This window comes from Magallana gigas, chromosome 2 (assembly GCF_963853765.1).
Source record: "Magallana gigas chromosome 2, xbMagGiga1.1, whole genome shotgun sequence".
Classification (NCBI taxonomy): Eukaryota; Metazoa; Mollusca; class Bivalvia; order Ostreida; family Ostreidae; genus Magallana; species Magallana gigas.
Genome location: NC_088854.1, coordinates 14,597,207 through 14,614,071, shown reverse-complemented (window position 1 = coordinate 14,614,071; position 16,865 = coordinate 14,597,207). Strand labels below are relative to the sequence as shown.

Below are 16,865 nucleotides of genomic sequence, written 5' to 3'. Positions count from 1 at the left end.
GATCTGATGAACACACGTGGCACGTTTTTCACATAGAAAAGAAAGAAAAATGATTTAACAGTGTACAATGTTCATAAACAGGAAAATATCATAAAAACTTTAAAAATAGATAGATAAATTTTACTCAATTTACAATGTTTCAAAGGACAATTTTTTACTGATAAGAGAAGAATAGGAATCAAAATAAACATTTGCTAACTATAAGTTAAATTAAGAAATATAAATTTATTTTACCAAAAAAAAGTTTATTTAAACAAAGACAAATAATTCAATTCGAAAAAAGATGCAAACATTTAATGTTTTTAATCTTTCATTAACTTACCTATTCAACGTATGACCAACATTATCAACATTATGTCCATTTCAATAGTAAAAAATCAATTAAGTTTTAATTAGTTGATTTTTAGCTACTTTGATTTTTAAATATCGAAAAATCTTCATTATCTTAAAATTTACTAGCATGACAACTACATTTAGTTAATAAATAAGGGCAACATTGGCTTGCACTAAATTCCATAATTAATAAGTGTGCGTTGATAATAAAAGATAAAGATAATATTCTACTGAATTTAAGAAACTGTATAAATTGTAAAATCATGTCTTTCATTCTTCAATTCACTCATACATATGAAATGCACATATGCCTATAATTTCAGAGAAATTTAAAAGAAAAAAAAAATCTTTAAAAAATAATCTTGAAAAAACATTTCACTTATCTTTAAAATATTGACATTTTATCGATAAATATTTCTCTCCACATTGTATTTCACATTTATTTTGTTAAAGATTCATTATCTTTACTTTCATCATTTTGTCTACTTAATACTTAAAATTTATTTTGAAACTTCCATTTTTCCAAAAAGAACAATTTCGAAAGGATCCTGCAAGAAGAATGACGATGGAATGAAAGTTAGTAGATGTTTGATATTTAAACGAATGTTTTTGTTTATCATACATACCACGAATCTCCAGAGGGAATTTAGTTAATTACCCGCTAACGTATTTCGTAGCTGTATACAGCAGGACTAGGCAGACATCGTTGAGGAGAGTGAAAATCAAAAATGCGACTCTGGAAATTCTTAACAAAAGCTTAGATTCCAAGATACATTGAGCAAAATCCCAAACTATTAGGATTGGAAAGTGTAATGAATCATAAGAGATTAAATATTATAATGACGCACACACATCTTTCATCAATCTACATTGCCTCTTGATAAATTTAACAGCAGCTTGAAAAAAGTTTCTCAAGTCACCCAGCATGGCATAAAAATAATAAAACTATTTTTCAACAATTTCATATTTAATTCATAACAAAATGTATTTAATTATTAAACACATTATAAGCAAACAAAGTTTGAAACAATGAAATATCGATAAAATGATGTGCGTGAGAGCATGGTGAAAGAATTTTTTCAAACAAGTAAATAAAAGCATAAACACCAGAAACTGGTATAAAATAAACATGATTTTTTTCTCCAAATAATCTATTTACAGAACTCTGCAAAAAGCTAATAGATTTCAAGTATGATCGATCGAGTGTCAAGTGTTATTCTAGTGTTCTCCAAATGTTGAAATGAGTTAAAATGTCAAAAATTTGAATTTAAAATGTATCAAAATTACGACAAATTTTACTTTAACAACACAACACTTTATCTGATATTACCTACTGCTAAGAAATGAAGTTCAATAAACAACATGTATCACAACATTGTATTGATCAAAATATGTTTAGAGACCGCAAACTCAGAGAGAGACAATCATGCAGTACATTAAATGGGAATTGACTGGACTGGCTTTTTCTATGATTTGGATATATCTCACAGGTGTCTGGGTCTAAGTCATAGTTTAAGTGTTTGAATACATTCGACAAACAACACAAATATGTAAATTATTTAGAACTAGTATCCTACCCTATTTATGATGCATAGATGAGAATTATTTTCAATTTTGTCCCGATTTGCAATTCAGTTTTAAAGACTTTTATTATGATTTGAGAACGCCATGTTTTTTTAAGTTATTGCTAGTAATCAATGTTTTTTATGCCTAAATCTTTTAACGAAAAATAGATTAACTTTAAAGTTCCGTAAATAGCAACTTCACAATCATTATTTCTTTTTCCAATGCTCTCTCCCACATCCCACATATACAACATTATAAAATACAGTAATTTTGTAACACAGTCCTACAGCTCAAGAAGAAAAGAAGGTGGATAAGATTATTCTTTACATAATACTCCATACCATGCATTCAAAACTTAAAAAATTGAGATAGGAAAAAAGTCATTTTGATCAATTCCTCAATTAAAGTTAATGTTTAACTCCTAAAGCGTGTTCTTCAATCGAAACCCCATAATATACATCTCAACTATCAGAAATACATTTTACTCTACGTTTAGCTAATATTTTCATTTTATCCTATGTTGCGGATATTTAAAAGTTTCATAAATCATTCAACTGTATCTTACGGAATTCAGAAAAAAGAATGATTTTCAAAGAGGATTCCGTCATCATTTCCATGAATTGTACCGGACTTGATAAGACGACACGAATAATGTGACTTGCGGTTGGCAAGATGGACAGACGGATAACAGGTAAAACAGACATCAAGACACACAAGTTCGAATTCTGTATACTCCAAAAATTGTTTATGGAGAGGACAGTGATGAAGATTTTTTAGATCATTTCTTCATTGCTTCAGGATTGTCAGAACGAGAAGTGTCTCTGTCTCGTTTCCACACTGTGGAAAAAATAAAAGACAGATGTAAGCCTAATTGCTTTTGAATGTGTTTGTATTTATTTGAGTTTAGAATAAGAACGAAAATAAAATGTTCGAATGTTATTTGTTATCATATATAAATCAATGAATGATTAACATTTCGCTTTAGTCAAGTTTATCCTGAAAAAAGCTAATGAACCGCGTTAATGTCAATGTACTTATTGTCTAATTCTGTATTTGGGGAGGATGCAACTTAGGTTTTTGATTTCATATTTAGAAAGTGTGATTCTCTTCGCTAGGTCACGAAGAGGCTGCCAGTAAAATATGGTATACAAGACATCACATATATGTATTTTTTGAATTGTGACACCTTTTCATTTTATTTCAGATACGTTTATTTAGGGGAATACCAAACGAGTTTACATCCTCATCCATTTGTCAATCCTAACCACAATTACCCTTTGAACAAATAAGAGGGGCACATTAATTTTTATAATTTTCTAGTGATTTACAACAATGACATGCAGTTACTTTTAAACACATACTTTCTATTCTGGCATTATACTCCATTAGTCTTTCTTCTCTCTTTCCACGTTCGCGCTCGTTCGTCTGACTTGCAAGATTCTTTTCTTTTTCAATTTCTTTCGCTATTGAAAATAACAGGCATATAAAATGAAATTTTATGCAGTAGTTTTTAAACTAAGAAATAATATCCATACCTTTGGTGCACTGAAACTAGTACTCTATTTGAAAATCTTAAATGTGTTTCGGGCAATTAAAGTACTGCAGACGAACCTGTAAAATATGTTTACTAGAACTTTTCTGTTGCAGAAACAAAGACAAATTTAACTCGTTTTTAATGATGAAAGAAAAAGGATTACAAAGTTTACTTGTTTAGTTACATTCACATATATAATAATATAATGATGCCTCTTAGCTTCATTAAATGTATACGAAGAATATTCTTGCTGCAAATAATATAAAGGAAACTTTACTGCCTCGCCAGTAAGCTAGCTTTTCTGGCTATGCGCTAAAGTGTCCTCAATCATGCTGCCTAAAGCAAGGCAAGTGTGATCAGCACTGGGTGGGAGATCGCTGGACATAACATGACTCTGACTTTCGGTGACGGAGTCTTCAGAAGAGTCCTCAAGACTCCTAGGATTGTCTATGTTTGGGCTTTATGTCCAGTCGTTTTCGGATACATTGTATTCAATTCACCGAAAACGGCAAATCATACCGTCTTAAGTGCTAAGCCACTGAAAAGTCGCTGGATGTTTAAAAGATCAAGTAAAGCTTTCAAGCATGGATAGAAAAAAATTATGAAACATTCATTCGTGCCAGTGAGCTAGCTTTTCTGGTGATGCGGGAAAATGACTTTCTTTATCATGCAATAAAGTCATGCAATATGTACGTGGTTTATTCTTCTATTGTTTAACATTCTAAGTGTTTTTAATGTTTCTAAAACTGTTAGATGAGCAGATATGTGTGTTTGAACGTTATATTGAGGGTTGTGTACATTTAAACTGATTGAGTAGGAGAAAGGTATACGATCTAGATAGAAAGACAGGATTTTATAGAATAATCGTATCAGCTGACAAATGAATAAGTTACATACAAGGTATGATTGTATGCTGATTTGATGATTTTGATTCTGGATAAATCTGTGAAAATTCGCCAGTCTGACCATTGCTGCATGCATCTAATCAAAAAAAAGATAATCAAAAATGTTGCAATCAAGTCAAGAACATAGTAAAAATTACATACACAATGTCTTTAAAAGCATGAAGATTCGAGGCTTAGATAACCTTTTGCATTCATTATTTAGTGCATTAACCATTTTAAAAAATGAGTAAAGACCATAAACAGACACAAATTAGACACAAACATGGAACTAAGTAATATATGCAATTATTATAAGCAAAGTATTTTGAATTAGTGGTTTTCTTTTACATAGTTTCATCTAGGCATCTTTCACAATCTAGGTACATGTAAGTACTCAGTAATCCTTTGATTAAGGAATAGCCTTTTACAAATGCATGTTCATTAGTATAATAATATATTTGCGAATCTACTAATCAAACAACCTTGAATCTCCTTAGCTATCCTTTTTTTCGGGTTAATTAGATTTCCCTGTTCTTGAATTTATAGATGTTGAAAAGTAAATCAATTGAAATAGTTACAAACACTCCTTAAATTACTTTGTAAATTGCTAACTCTGACAAAGTTAAATATGTACCCTGTTCCCATGCATTTCTCTGCATATGTGGATAAAAAGGATAAAATGGCATATTCAGATCCGTATAACGGTCAGTCATTGGGTCTGAAAGAGTACAAAAAAGTATTTATTCAATGAAAATATAAGCAAACACAATAAAATACTTTACCGGGATTCTCGAAAAAAAAATTCTTGTATATTTTATTCTTGATAAAAAAAAAAAAAAAAATTACTTTAACCTACAATTGGTATAAAAATAAAAAATACATGCATGTGAAGGAAAATATGAAATAGCCTACATCCAAGAAAATAAAACCACGATCGGATGTCTGCCATTGTTATTTCCGTCTGTGTAGATTTGTCAACTGCCACTACGTCCTCGGTAGTGGGAGTGGGATCTGTGAAAATTAAAAAGAAATCGATGTAAGCTTGGTATCCATAGTATATAGCGCACTGTGAAAGTAATTGTCATTTTGACTTACAAAGAAAAAATTGCTTAAATATGACATTTTGCTAGGTCTTAAATAGGACTAGGCAATCTCCGTTTTTGGGGGATAACTTCATTTCAAGATGACTGCCAATATTTTTACAAATACAAAAAGTTGCACTGCATTGTGATTGAATTAACCTCAATTTTTGGAGGATAGCATGGGTTTAGTTCAAAGGCTTTGTGCATATCTATAATACATAAATGCAAGCGCCAGACCTTAACATAACGAAATTAAAGTTAATGAACCAACATAATGAATGTTTGCGGCGATTTGCAATTCTATGTTCAGTATTTTTACAATATACTTTAAAACTTTGTAGGTTCGGTGCTCAGTTTTCAAATGACCGAGACAATTTCCATCTGTTTCATTTTATTAAAATCACTAGACTTTGACCCATGCGTGCACGGGTTGACATTGCATATGATATCGGGCATTTATAAAATAGATACACTAAAATACGAAACACCTTATATTGTTGACATTTGCATAACCAAACTTCAATCATACAATAATGCTATTAATTTCAATACACTCTGCTGAATTGAAATAATCTGTGCCTCGGGAAAGGCCTTCACCACAGTTAAAATGCCTCCCATATACCCGTAATGTAGAAGAAAATTGCAGAATCGCTCCAAAACGATTTTGGAGAAAATTAATAAATTAAGTTGCATTGAAAATAACAATCAAATTATTCATAACAAACCATTTTGAAGCTGTAAATACCTTTCTTCGAAAAGTTTAATTCTATAATTGCAGAATTCAACATATTTCAACAACGTTTTTTACACACCATGTTGACATTCGAAACTCTCGGGATTTTTTTTCAACAGTAAATGCAATGTGTTAGAGTTATCTCCCGTATTTTCTTTGATGAACAGAAAAAATTTCAAAAGAAAATTAACACGCATTTGTTTTATCGTTTCCAAGTTTATTCATGCAAATGTGATATTGTTGAAACATACAATAAAGAGCCTTCCGTAGTTTGGCGTGAATGTAATGCATATGCGCACGATTGTAAAATCCAAAAAATTTAGATGATTTCCGGAATTTGTTTTTGAAATTTTCGTTGATTATTAATTAAGGAAGCTTGATTAAGAAAAAATAAAAACAAATTGGTTATCTTCAAGTACCATTGATGTTTAAAATTTATAAAACAAAAGACAGTACTCTTCCGATTTATCGGTATTAAAGCCCAAAAATTCGAGTAATATTATTTTAATATAGAAGCATAGATAAAATGGTGATGCTTATTCTCTTTCAAACATGTTTGAATTAATTCACATTTAGACATACATAATGGATGTTACCTGTATAAAGTAAATGTTTGCCTATCTTTTGAAATTTATAACTCTGATTTCCTTAATCAATATATAGTTTAATCATTATTATGAAAAAATAATAACTCAACACAAAAAACATTGTCAAATTTTACGCATCAATTCATTCATAGATATAAAATGCTAAATTTAAAAAAATGTGAGCCTTTCCTTCGAAAATATTTTTTTCTTTAGAACCAACCCTCCAGTTATTTCAACTTGAATGAAATATTATCAATAATTAATTGTTGACAACTAAATAAGGTGATTTTTATTGTCTGATAATTACACATTTTACACATTAAACAGAATCAATTGCCCTGTATTTGAAAATATTATCCAATATTGGGGGATAAAAAATATCCTTCAAAAACGTCGGTTGCCTAGACCTGTGAAATTACAAATTGTTTCGGAAACATCATTTTTAGTTAGAAAATTCATGAATAAAATTTGATCTGACGTCTTGAAAATAATATTAGTAATTTCATGTTAACTACCCTGATATATATTTGACTTGTCATCAAACCTTTCGAATCAAATAAACTACACTAATGTATGAAATGAATTAAAACGTTACCTGTTTTGTGTTTTTCCTTGTTGGAGGATAAATCAAGCGGGCATCTGAAATGAAATGGAATACAATTTACAATATGTCACACACACACAACTTCATAATCTTTAATCGTAAATTAATGAAAACATAAAGAAATACGTCTTCGACACGTGTTATTTATGTTACTTATCTTATTACCACATTGCATATACTCACTGAGGAAATGTTGGCATTTCTTTTTTTAGATGACAATAAACAGAATTCGACAAGGAATCTTCAAGAGTAAGCATCCTTTGTTCCTTTGCATCAAGTTGTTCAAAGGCATGATTTTTCAGTCTAAAATGTAAATAAACATGTTTGCAACCCCATCTATCTATCTATCTATCTATCTATCTATCTATCTATCTATCTATCTTTCTTTCTTTCTTTCTTTCTTTCTTTCTTTCTTTTTTATATATATATTTCTTTCTTTCTTTCAAAAGGATAATTGACAATAAAGCAAAATGATCCCACGTTGAAACTTCAGAATTTTTTTAATGTATTGTAAAACAACATTTTTATGAGAGTTCTAGAAAACGTTTGTGTTGCTATCTTACTGTAAAACCGTCTGAAAATTAATAGAAACGCATGACAGATTACTCTCAATTTGTTTTTCAATTTCAAAAATTACTTTGTGTAAGAGCATGGAGTGCGATGTTAATACATGTTAATCGAACATAAAACTTTCCACATTTGTTATGCTTTACGAATTAAACGTGAATTGAATATTATCACAAATAGTAAAGTTTGTAGAGCAAATAACATTCAAATTTCGTTTGTGACCCACTAATTGATTGGCTTAGACTTTTATACTAATTAGGCAGTGAATATGAGTAAACTTGTTTGCCTTAAATGATTTTGTCTTTAACTTATTAATTTACATTATGATATTATTATAATAATATATTTTAACAATTATAACTTTTAACGTTGCAACATCTTGTTTTATATCAAAATCTCAAGTTGTCTTGCATGTACTGATTGGAAATATCAAAAATTCTTCTGACTTTTTTTTTCATATAAACTGTTTCGGAACAGTTTCTTAATTTCAAAAAATATGTTTGCGGTTTATAATGCGTGAGCTGTTGAAATCCAGCTATCAATTGTATAATAGTAAAATGGGTATCCTTTGGATCTTTTCCTATATCAAACTATTGGATTTCGATAAGTACCTTTTCATAGGGAAACGGAACCCCTTGGAGTATGGATTGCTGTTGATCTTGAGTTTGGTGACCTCTCTGTTGTTGTAAGCCGTCACCGCGATGAATGTGGTGGCTCGGATAGGGAACTCTACCACCGACAGCTCATCGTCTCTCTCGTGTTTAACGATGGAGATACGCACCAGGTATTTTTGCAGTGTGTGCAGAGTAAACTAAAACAGTATAAAATGATTTACTAAGTAACCATGTGTCATTTTGACAAAAATGCATTACTTTTCGATTAATTCAATTTTTTATGTAGACTTTACTATCGTGATCTACAACTTCTTACGATTCCAGCCTTTGTGCCAGGTTTGTTTGACAATTTCACTTTTTCAAAGGAAATTTTTCGAGTCATCCAATCAGATCCTATTCTTGGAGAGTCCGGGTGTTTGAATGGGTAATTCTTGAATTCTTCTTCTTTCCTTCCGATTGGAATCCATTTGTTGTTCAAAAACTTAAAGCTTTTGCTGCTAGCGGGTATGATGTCAAATATGACGTCATATAATCCAACAGGGTCAACTCCTCGGAGGGAAAACTCGACATATGGAAACATTCTCCTGAATATTTAAAATATGAAACATAGATAGAAAAGAGTTTTCAAATTAAAATTAAACAATCGATGCTCAGTAAGTACTTTGGAATCTTTTTAAGGAGTTTTTGGGAGGAAGAAGCTGGATATGCTGCTTTTAAAAAATCATGGTTTAAGGGATAAAAAAACAAGCAAGCAATGCAGCAAGGATTTTTTTTCTTCTGCAACATAATAACATTTTGCGTTATGTTGTAATCAAAGTGTTATAATTTATTGTGACATGTCAAAATGTACAACGGCGGAAATCAGTTATTTATAAATACTGAAAATATGTTTGTTGTTTCCATTACCCCGAGTTTGAAATTGATTTATGAAAATCATTTTGATCATGCGTTTGAATAATCAAGCCCATTTTTATCTGAAATAATATTGATATAAAATTAGAGGTTAAGTGTATTTAGAGTAAAGTTTTTGACATGAATTTGAGTAAAAATATACATCTTGCTTCTTATAATTAGACGTTCCACAAACTCTAGGCCAATAAACATGTTTTGTCTTCAGTTATTTGTCTTCAAACTTTGCTAAACATCTGATGAATATTAATGTGACCCGCCATCTATAACACCACTGCGCATGAGTGCAGGAAAACCCAGAATTGAAAACAGTTTGTTTACAAATTAAAATCATGTTTTTCATGTCTTAAATTAGATAATTCTTATATCAGATGATACTTGAAGCATTATTATTCCGATTCCGGTATATTAATGTACAACAATATAAATTGTTAATCATGTGCAAGAAAGATGAAACACGATTTTAGCATCATCGACTCGGTAAACATGTAAACGGAGTAAATATTTATTCTTTATTCAAAAATTCCTATAAACGATAATCTACTTCTGGTTTATAACTTAAAAAGTAAAGACACAGAACACATGGAGCACGAACCTGACTAGCAAAACCCCTACAACATCATGATGGAAACTTAAGCTTTATTCGGCTTTATTATCAAAACCGATTTGGTTTGACTTTTCCTATAGCGTCACGATCATTTCTGTCAGCTACGTCATGCATAAATTATACACGCCGGCGGTGTGAAAACTATATGATTGGTTAACTCCTATTTTTAGGCCGAGTTATCAGTATACGCTTATGCAGTGCCAGAGCTGAAGGATTTCTCAGAACAGTTTATTTCCCCCCAATATTATTCATTCAAAATCGACTATCCCGTATGTTTAAATTCTGTGCTAAACTCTCACTCTCTCTCTCTCTCTCTCTCTCTCTCTCTCTCTCTCTCTCTCTCTCTCTCTCTGTGTGTGTAAACGGGCGTTAAACCATAGCCTCAAGCTACGGTCCAGAGTACGGCGTTATAAAAAATATAATATTTAAAAGTTGCATGTGCTAAGCGTTCATTTCATGTAAATACCGTAAATGTATAATGCACATGTATTACCTACTAACTTGCCAGTCAAAGTGATAGGTATGAATTCCTCGATGTCTACACCTTTCGATCGGCAATCGACAGTCAATAAAAGTATTGAACGATGGTGTGAAAGAACGAGACGGAAGTGGAGAGTGCAAGGAGGTTTGTACATGTGCGTTTTCATTAGGCAAGTGTCCGATTCGTTTCTCTTCTGTTGCCCTATCACTTTCGGTGTAAATATATATACTAAAATATCCACAAACCATTTACTGCAGATTTCTTTATTTTACCTGTCTCTGAACCCCCGGTCACCCGCTCCATACATGAACACTGGTTTGTTTACATACATAAAAATACAGTTCTTGATCCGCTTTCCGAGTACGGTTAAAGGTTGTTTAATAGGAGAAAGTTTGGGGCGGGTAACCAGCAGTCAATCAGCGGTAAGCTGAATCCACCAATAAAAAAACCGTGGTTAAGGTGCGGGTATTGTTTATGTATGACGTAGCTGAAAAGGTTGAACGCGACGCGATCGGAAAAGTCAAACCAAATCGGTTTTAGTAATAATCCCTTTCCCATCAATCTACATGGTCTCTTAAGACGATTTTCACTTTGTTCCTATCCTTGTCAGTTTGTCTCTTTTTCCTTTACTCGCCAAATCTGTCAAATTTAACGGTCTATCCCTTTTTCTCCTTGTCGCCATTGTTGATGATAGACCAGATGTATGTCACGTGACCCATTTGAGGCGGGGTTATTCAAATCTTTTGTATTTGTTTTCGACAAGTAAAAAAATAAAATATTTTTTGTTTTGATTTCTTGTATGTTTGTTATGCGATTGACTTATACAGCGTAATTTATTTGAAAGTCCTATCTTTAAATAAAGTAATGAAGCAAATAATCTGAGATCTTATTATTGTTATTCACTAAAAAAAACGCCACAAATACCCTTAAAGTACTGGTAAAGTGGAAACCTGAAATACTGTTTTTGGTTCGACCAGAACATCAATAATTAACCCGAGCTAAGTTTATAACGATATGAACCTACACATGTTTTATTGGTAAAATTGAATGGTTGTTCAAATAGAAACTGTTATCGTACATCGCTGCCACTCGGTCTTTTATAGGCTAACATTTTATTGACAATTTCATTTCTTCATTGGAAAAATAAATGTGTATATCACAGCTAAGCTTCCAATGTTACCACCCCATCAAGTTTTCAGCAAATGAAAAAACATTGAACAATCCCTTTGGTGATAATGAGGTCACTCCCACTTTATCAATTTTTCACCTGAAGTTCTTGTTATTTTATACATGTTTTTAAGAAGTCTAACAACTTATCCTCTGAAAGAAATAGTGTTTTTACATACTTTTACGAGAGAAAAAAATATTACTAGTTTCAGTTTGCAAGTTAAAACAATTCAAAGAAAAACAATACTTAGAATAAATCTATAAAAGACCGCCAAATAATTTCAGAATGCTATAAAATGTATACAAACAAGAAAACTAACCTTCCTGTTCTGTTAATGATCATTTCTGTCCCCACTTCCAAAAACTTGTACCAAAGTTTTGCTTCCATCAGTGATAAAGTTATGGGGCCATTGATCAGAGGAATGCAATCATCTTTATCGTCAGAAAGATCATCCCTTGACTTCCCAGTATCCGAAGAAGAACTCTGCATGTCGGAGTAGCCAGAAGAACTAGAGTTTGCGTATACCTGACACACTTCCATGTCAGAGGACTGGACCTCCATTTCCGAAGACGATGATTCGTTCGATGAAGAAGGAGATGAAGATGCTGTATTTGATAGCACCATTTTGTTGGAACCTTTCCTCTCGGCATCATGCAATTTGGCTTGTTTGATATTAGGACCAGTTGGAATTCGGAGAGAATTACTTTTACTCTCCATAGTTTGTCAAAAGTCCTGAATTGAAAAGGTTAAAACAGTTTTTAATAAATTAATTGAATAAAAAGTGTTTTAATACTTACGTATTATGTGCGCGCTAAAAGTTACCATCTATCTGGATAAGGCAAAAATGTTCACGAGATAACAAATAAACACCTTCTTTTGTAACATTCAAACTGTTGCTAACCCAGCATGCGTTATCCATTCAAGGAGAATAAGCTTTGAACCTTTTCTGATTTTCACTTTTTCACAACAATACAATTTTTTATCTTCTAAATGATCATAAACTACTGTAATATGTTGTTGCAAGAAAAGTTTTATCAAATAGGCTTAATTGGTAAAGTGTAATCAAAGCCTTTCCTCGAGTGATATTAAAAAAACCCATAGACCTATTACTTATATTTTAAATAAGGCAAAGAAAATACAAATAAGAGATATTCTGGAAAAAAGATAATCAAGATTATTTTCTTTTAAATCAAATATCATACTTACGGTAAGATTTGATTATACTTTGATCCGAATTCTGAAAAACAAAAGTATGATAAATCCGTCATAGACATAGAAGTTATTAAAAAAAAAACTTGACTTATATTCAGCGATCGATTTATCTGAACACTTCAAGCAAAATGTTTGAAATGATAGAATTTACGATCGCAACACGACGCATATGAAAATGGTTCACAGTTTTCTTCCTGAACTAAGGGTGAATGATTTCAGGAAGGTTATGTCATTTGTTTGACATACTTTATTCAAACGATGTGCAACAAACTTGTTTCGTCTTCTTTTGGGTTGGGTTTTTTTTTTGGTCATTGGGAGACCGATGAAGGAAATATATTTCGCATTTTGAAAAATAAAAGGTAACGAAAATGAAAAACAAATTCCTTTGGTCGCTTGAAGTAAAAATTTAAAACAAAAAAAGAAAAATTAATTCAAAAAAAAAAACCTCATATCTTTCTCAAAAATGGTTGGGAAATAATGAATAATGCGTAATGATTAGAAAATTATAATGTTAGTTTTGTACCTAAAAAATATAAAGAACTAATAACATGCTTAATGGTATTTAATTAAAATCTAGAGTGGAAGAGTTTTAATAAAAAAGAAACTGTTATTGCAAGATGTCGCCATACAAAATTTTCATACTTACATTGCCGCTGTATGATGTTAATATGTATAAAACTTCGCAATAACACTCTTTCAAGGTATCTAGAAACGTGCGCATGATATGACATACATACTGTTAAACAACCAATTAACACATCTTAAGTCTGGAGAAAATAAGTTCGTGGGTAATTGTTTACGGTATTGGGAAGGGATTGGTTAACTCTTTTTGCTTCAAATTTTGTTTTGCAAAATAGTTTTTAAGGCAGAATTGGTACTTTTTTAATTACAAACTTCTTTCAGGGGGCTAAGTTATAAACAGCTACAATTATTCATTTATTGACGATTATTTAAAATGCACTTTACTAGAAGTTTTTAATTCGAAATTGTAGATTGTACACGAACAAATTGTAAGAGGCTCAAAAATCTAACAAGTTCATTGATATTTCATATTTGGTTTATCTTCTGCGTTGGGAGTTCATTTTGTTGAAAGTGATCAACCATCTGTCTCAAAATGACGAGAAAAGATCACAACTGCGTCATCACAAAATAGATACATCGCTAGTTTGTACAATTTTCGAAACATTGAAAAGTTAAAAATCGATATTGTCTCCTGCTTAGCGTTAACTATATTATTATTTAAATTCAAAAGTATTAATGTTTCCATAGAAATATGAAGACGATATCGCTTTAGCATTTAAAACAAAGACTGTTTCTATTGGCAACAGGAAAATACCAAAGCTTAGATGTTAATTTATCTGTTGAAAATAGGGGATGATTGAGCGCAATGATAAACTAAAACTGATGAAAAACAATTCGTAAATACCACCAAGATGTATGTACTAGACAGCAGCCAGCAAGTACAAAATTCAATGATGCACGAACATCTCTTCAGCTCAAAATATGCACTAAAATGTTTTAAAAACTTTTTTCTATAAGAAGATTTATTTATTTAACCATATCTATGTTCAAACGCCGTACGCTTTACACGCAACAATCAGGGCAGAACCTCCGCAGGGGCCCTCTAGATTACATCTGTATTTTGCCTGGGTTGACCGATCTCCTTGAATCGGTTATTTGGTGCGGTATAAATACTTCTAACAATTAAATATTTAACAAAATACAAAATGTTGTTTAATATGTCACTTTGTTACTAAAGGTCAAGATACCTTAACTTTTTTTTTTTAATTTTATTTGTTTTAATAACAAACCAGATTTAAGGTGTGGTCACAATGACTTTTCCCGTACAACAAAAATGTTGAATAGGTTTTATTAATCGAAAATCGATTGTAAAATCGTATCGTGTGACCGCATCTTTTGAAATGAACAAATGTCATTTAATGATGTAAAAGAACAAAAACCAAAAAACAAAAACATGCATGTACATCATTAAGGTGGGTCGCGGGTTTACCCCATAAAATATCTCACGAGAAAACATGCCCTAAAATTTAGCAATTTATTTTTAAGGATGTACAGTTCATTGTATAATTTTTTTATCAAATTTGTCTACGCTATTTGTTTGCAATACCGCTCTAAACTTTGCATCGTTTGAGGTGCTGTGTTAACGCTTTTCTAATGAAATATATAGAACAATGAGCATATTTGTGTTTCATTAATAAGAGCACATCTTTCCGCCCGACTACGGTTAATAAGCGTGAGTTCGGACGTAAATAATTAGAAAGAACTTGAAATGGCAATTGTGTTTTATCACTAAATATTTAATTTTTCAGTGTCTTTGTGATAACACTACAGATAGATTTTGTACAAAACAGCCCAGTAAATTCAATCGACATATTGTTGAAGCGCCAATCGGATTTGCATACTTAAATCTTTAGATTTTTAATCATCCAAATTGCTGGAAATTATAAAAATATTAGTAATAAGGAATCATTCTTTGAATGTTATGAGGAAATAATTTTGGTCTGAGCGAGACCTTCGGGCTTTCTTGGATTTGATCTTGCCCCGACCAAAATTATCACCTCATAATACTTAAAGAATGATTGAACGATTCCTTATTTCTTAATACAATTTAAAGTATTGCCACACTTAGATACTGATAAATTAAATAAATATGCATGAGAGAGAGAGAGAGAGAGAGAGAGAGAGAGAGAGAGAGAGTCTAAGAATTGAAACACATTGATAAATACGTTCATTTTTTTTTTTAAAAGATACATGAGGAAACTGTTGTGTCTTTTTCGTTTTCGGCCTAATTGACATATTTTTTTACAGAATTAAGTATGTAATCAAAGGCCTACTTATCCGATTTATATACGTGGCATTTATTTTTGTTTTTGAACAATGTAGAAGATATTTACCCCTAATTACATGTAAGTGATAACTTTAACTATCAAAAATGCATTCATTTGATATACAATTGTGTTTTGCACTGCAAATAAAAACCCATTCCAGAAAATTAACACTTGTACCCTTTTTGATTCCGATATTTTCTTATTTATTTGATAAGTTTAAATTCAATATTATGTGCTTACTGTTCGGTAAATTCTTGAAGGAAAATGAACATTATTCAAATAATTCAACCATGGTATAGTAGTAATGTAATTAATTAATTCATTTCACTGTTAAAAAATATTTACATCAATAAAAATATTAATCGGCGTTATTATATATCAGGTCGTGATCCTGTTTAAAGTCGTGAGGAGAGTCAGTCATGTTCTTCGAGAAATACTGTAATACTGCGATATTGAAACAATTTCATGTATTAAAATGCAGTGCTGCCTTGTCAAAGACTTACGCCATAGCCATAGCCAATTTGTTTACTCCTTCCTTACAAAATGCGAAATACGCCCGACTAAGTTTCGCTGCAAGTCCTCGGACTGGACGAAAGTTAGGCCCAAACATTACTCTTCTCTTTAGGCTTAAGTTAGTCCGAATAACGAAGTTAGGCCAATAATAAGTCGAGTCCAAGTTGCATTTCTGAAAGAGGTGTAAGTTCTGATTTTTAAAAAAATGTCGAAGAACTTGGACGTTTTCGCTGAGTACTAAGCACGCGCATATCGTATCCTGTTTTGCTTGGAGTCGTATAAAAGGTGCCTACAAGTTTATGAAATTCAAGATATAAATTCTTTTAATGATGCTTCATAACAATATTTTTTTTTCAAAGGGTGTACCGGGGCTTAAATTTTTGGTAAACACAATGAAAAATCATGTTTTGAACAACCATTTTCTATGAAGTATGAAGGATAAAAGTAACAAATCTCGGAGTTTTGTCCATTTTTTACTATTGAAATATATCTAAAATGCCTACAGTCTCTCAAAAATGGAAACAAACAAGCTCTTGACCTCCTCTTTAAAATGATTTCAAATTGAATATAGGTACCGGGATTACTTTTCCCGTGTTTAAATATAGAATGTCAAAATATTGTT

General features: G+C 31.4%; 1 protein-coding gene across 2 annotated transcripts; it reads right to left on the bottom strand.

Moving 5' to 3' along the window:
• Positions 1-258: 258 nt before the first annotated feature.
• LOC105327921 (T-box protein 2) lies at positions 259-13,627 on the bottom strand. Of its 2 annotated transcripts, XM_066075177.1 has the most exons (12): positions 13,528-13,626; positions 12,876-12,906; positions 11,989-12,401; positions 8,821-9,088; positions 8,502-8,701; positions 7,507-7,626; positions 7,315-7,358; positions 5,230-5,328; positions 4,952-5,035; positions 4,331-4,414; positions 3,261-3,362; positions 259-2,736 (listed from the first exon to the last, which is right to left on the bottom strand). In XM_066075177.1, exons 3-12 carry the CDS (start codon positions 12,384-12,386, stop codon positions 2,678-2,680), a joined length of 1,458 nt encoding a protein of 485 aa, XP_065931249.1. In that variant the 5' UTR covers positions 12,387-12,401; positions 12,876-12,906; positions 13,528-13,626; the 3' UTR covers positions 259-2,677. The 2 variants fall into 2 exon arrangements, with proteins under 2 accessions (XP_065931249.1, XP_065931248.1); XM_066075176.1 differs by lacking the exon at positions 259-2,736 and having other exon boundaries at positions 2,761-3,362; positions 13,528-13,627.
• Positions 13,628-16,865: the final 3,238 nt, after the last annotated feature.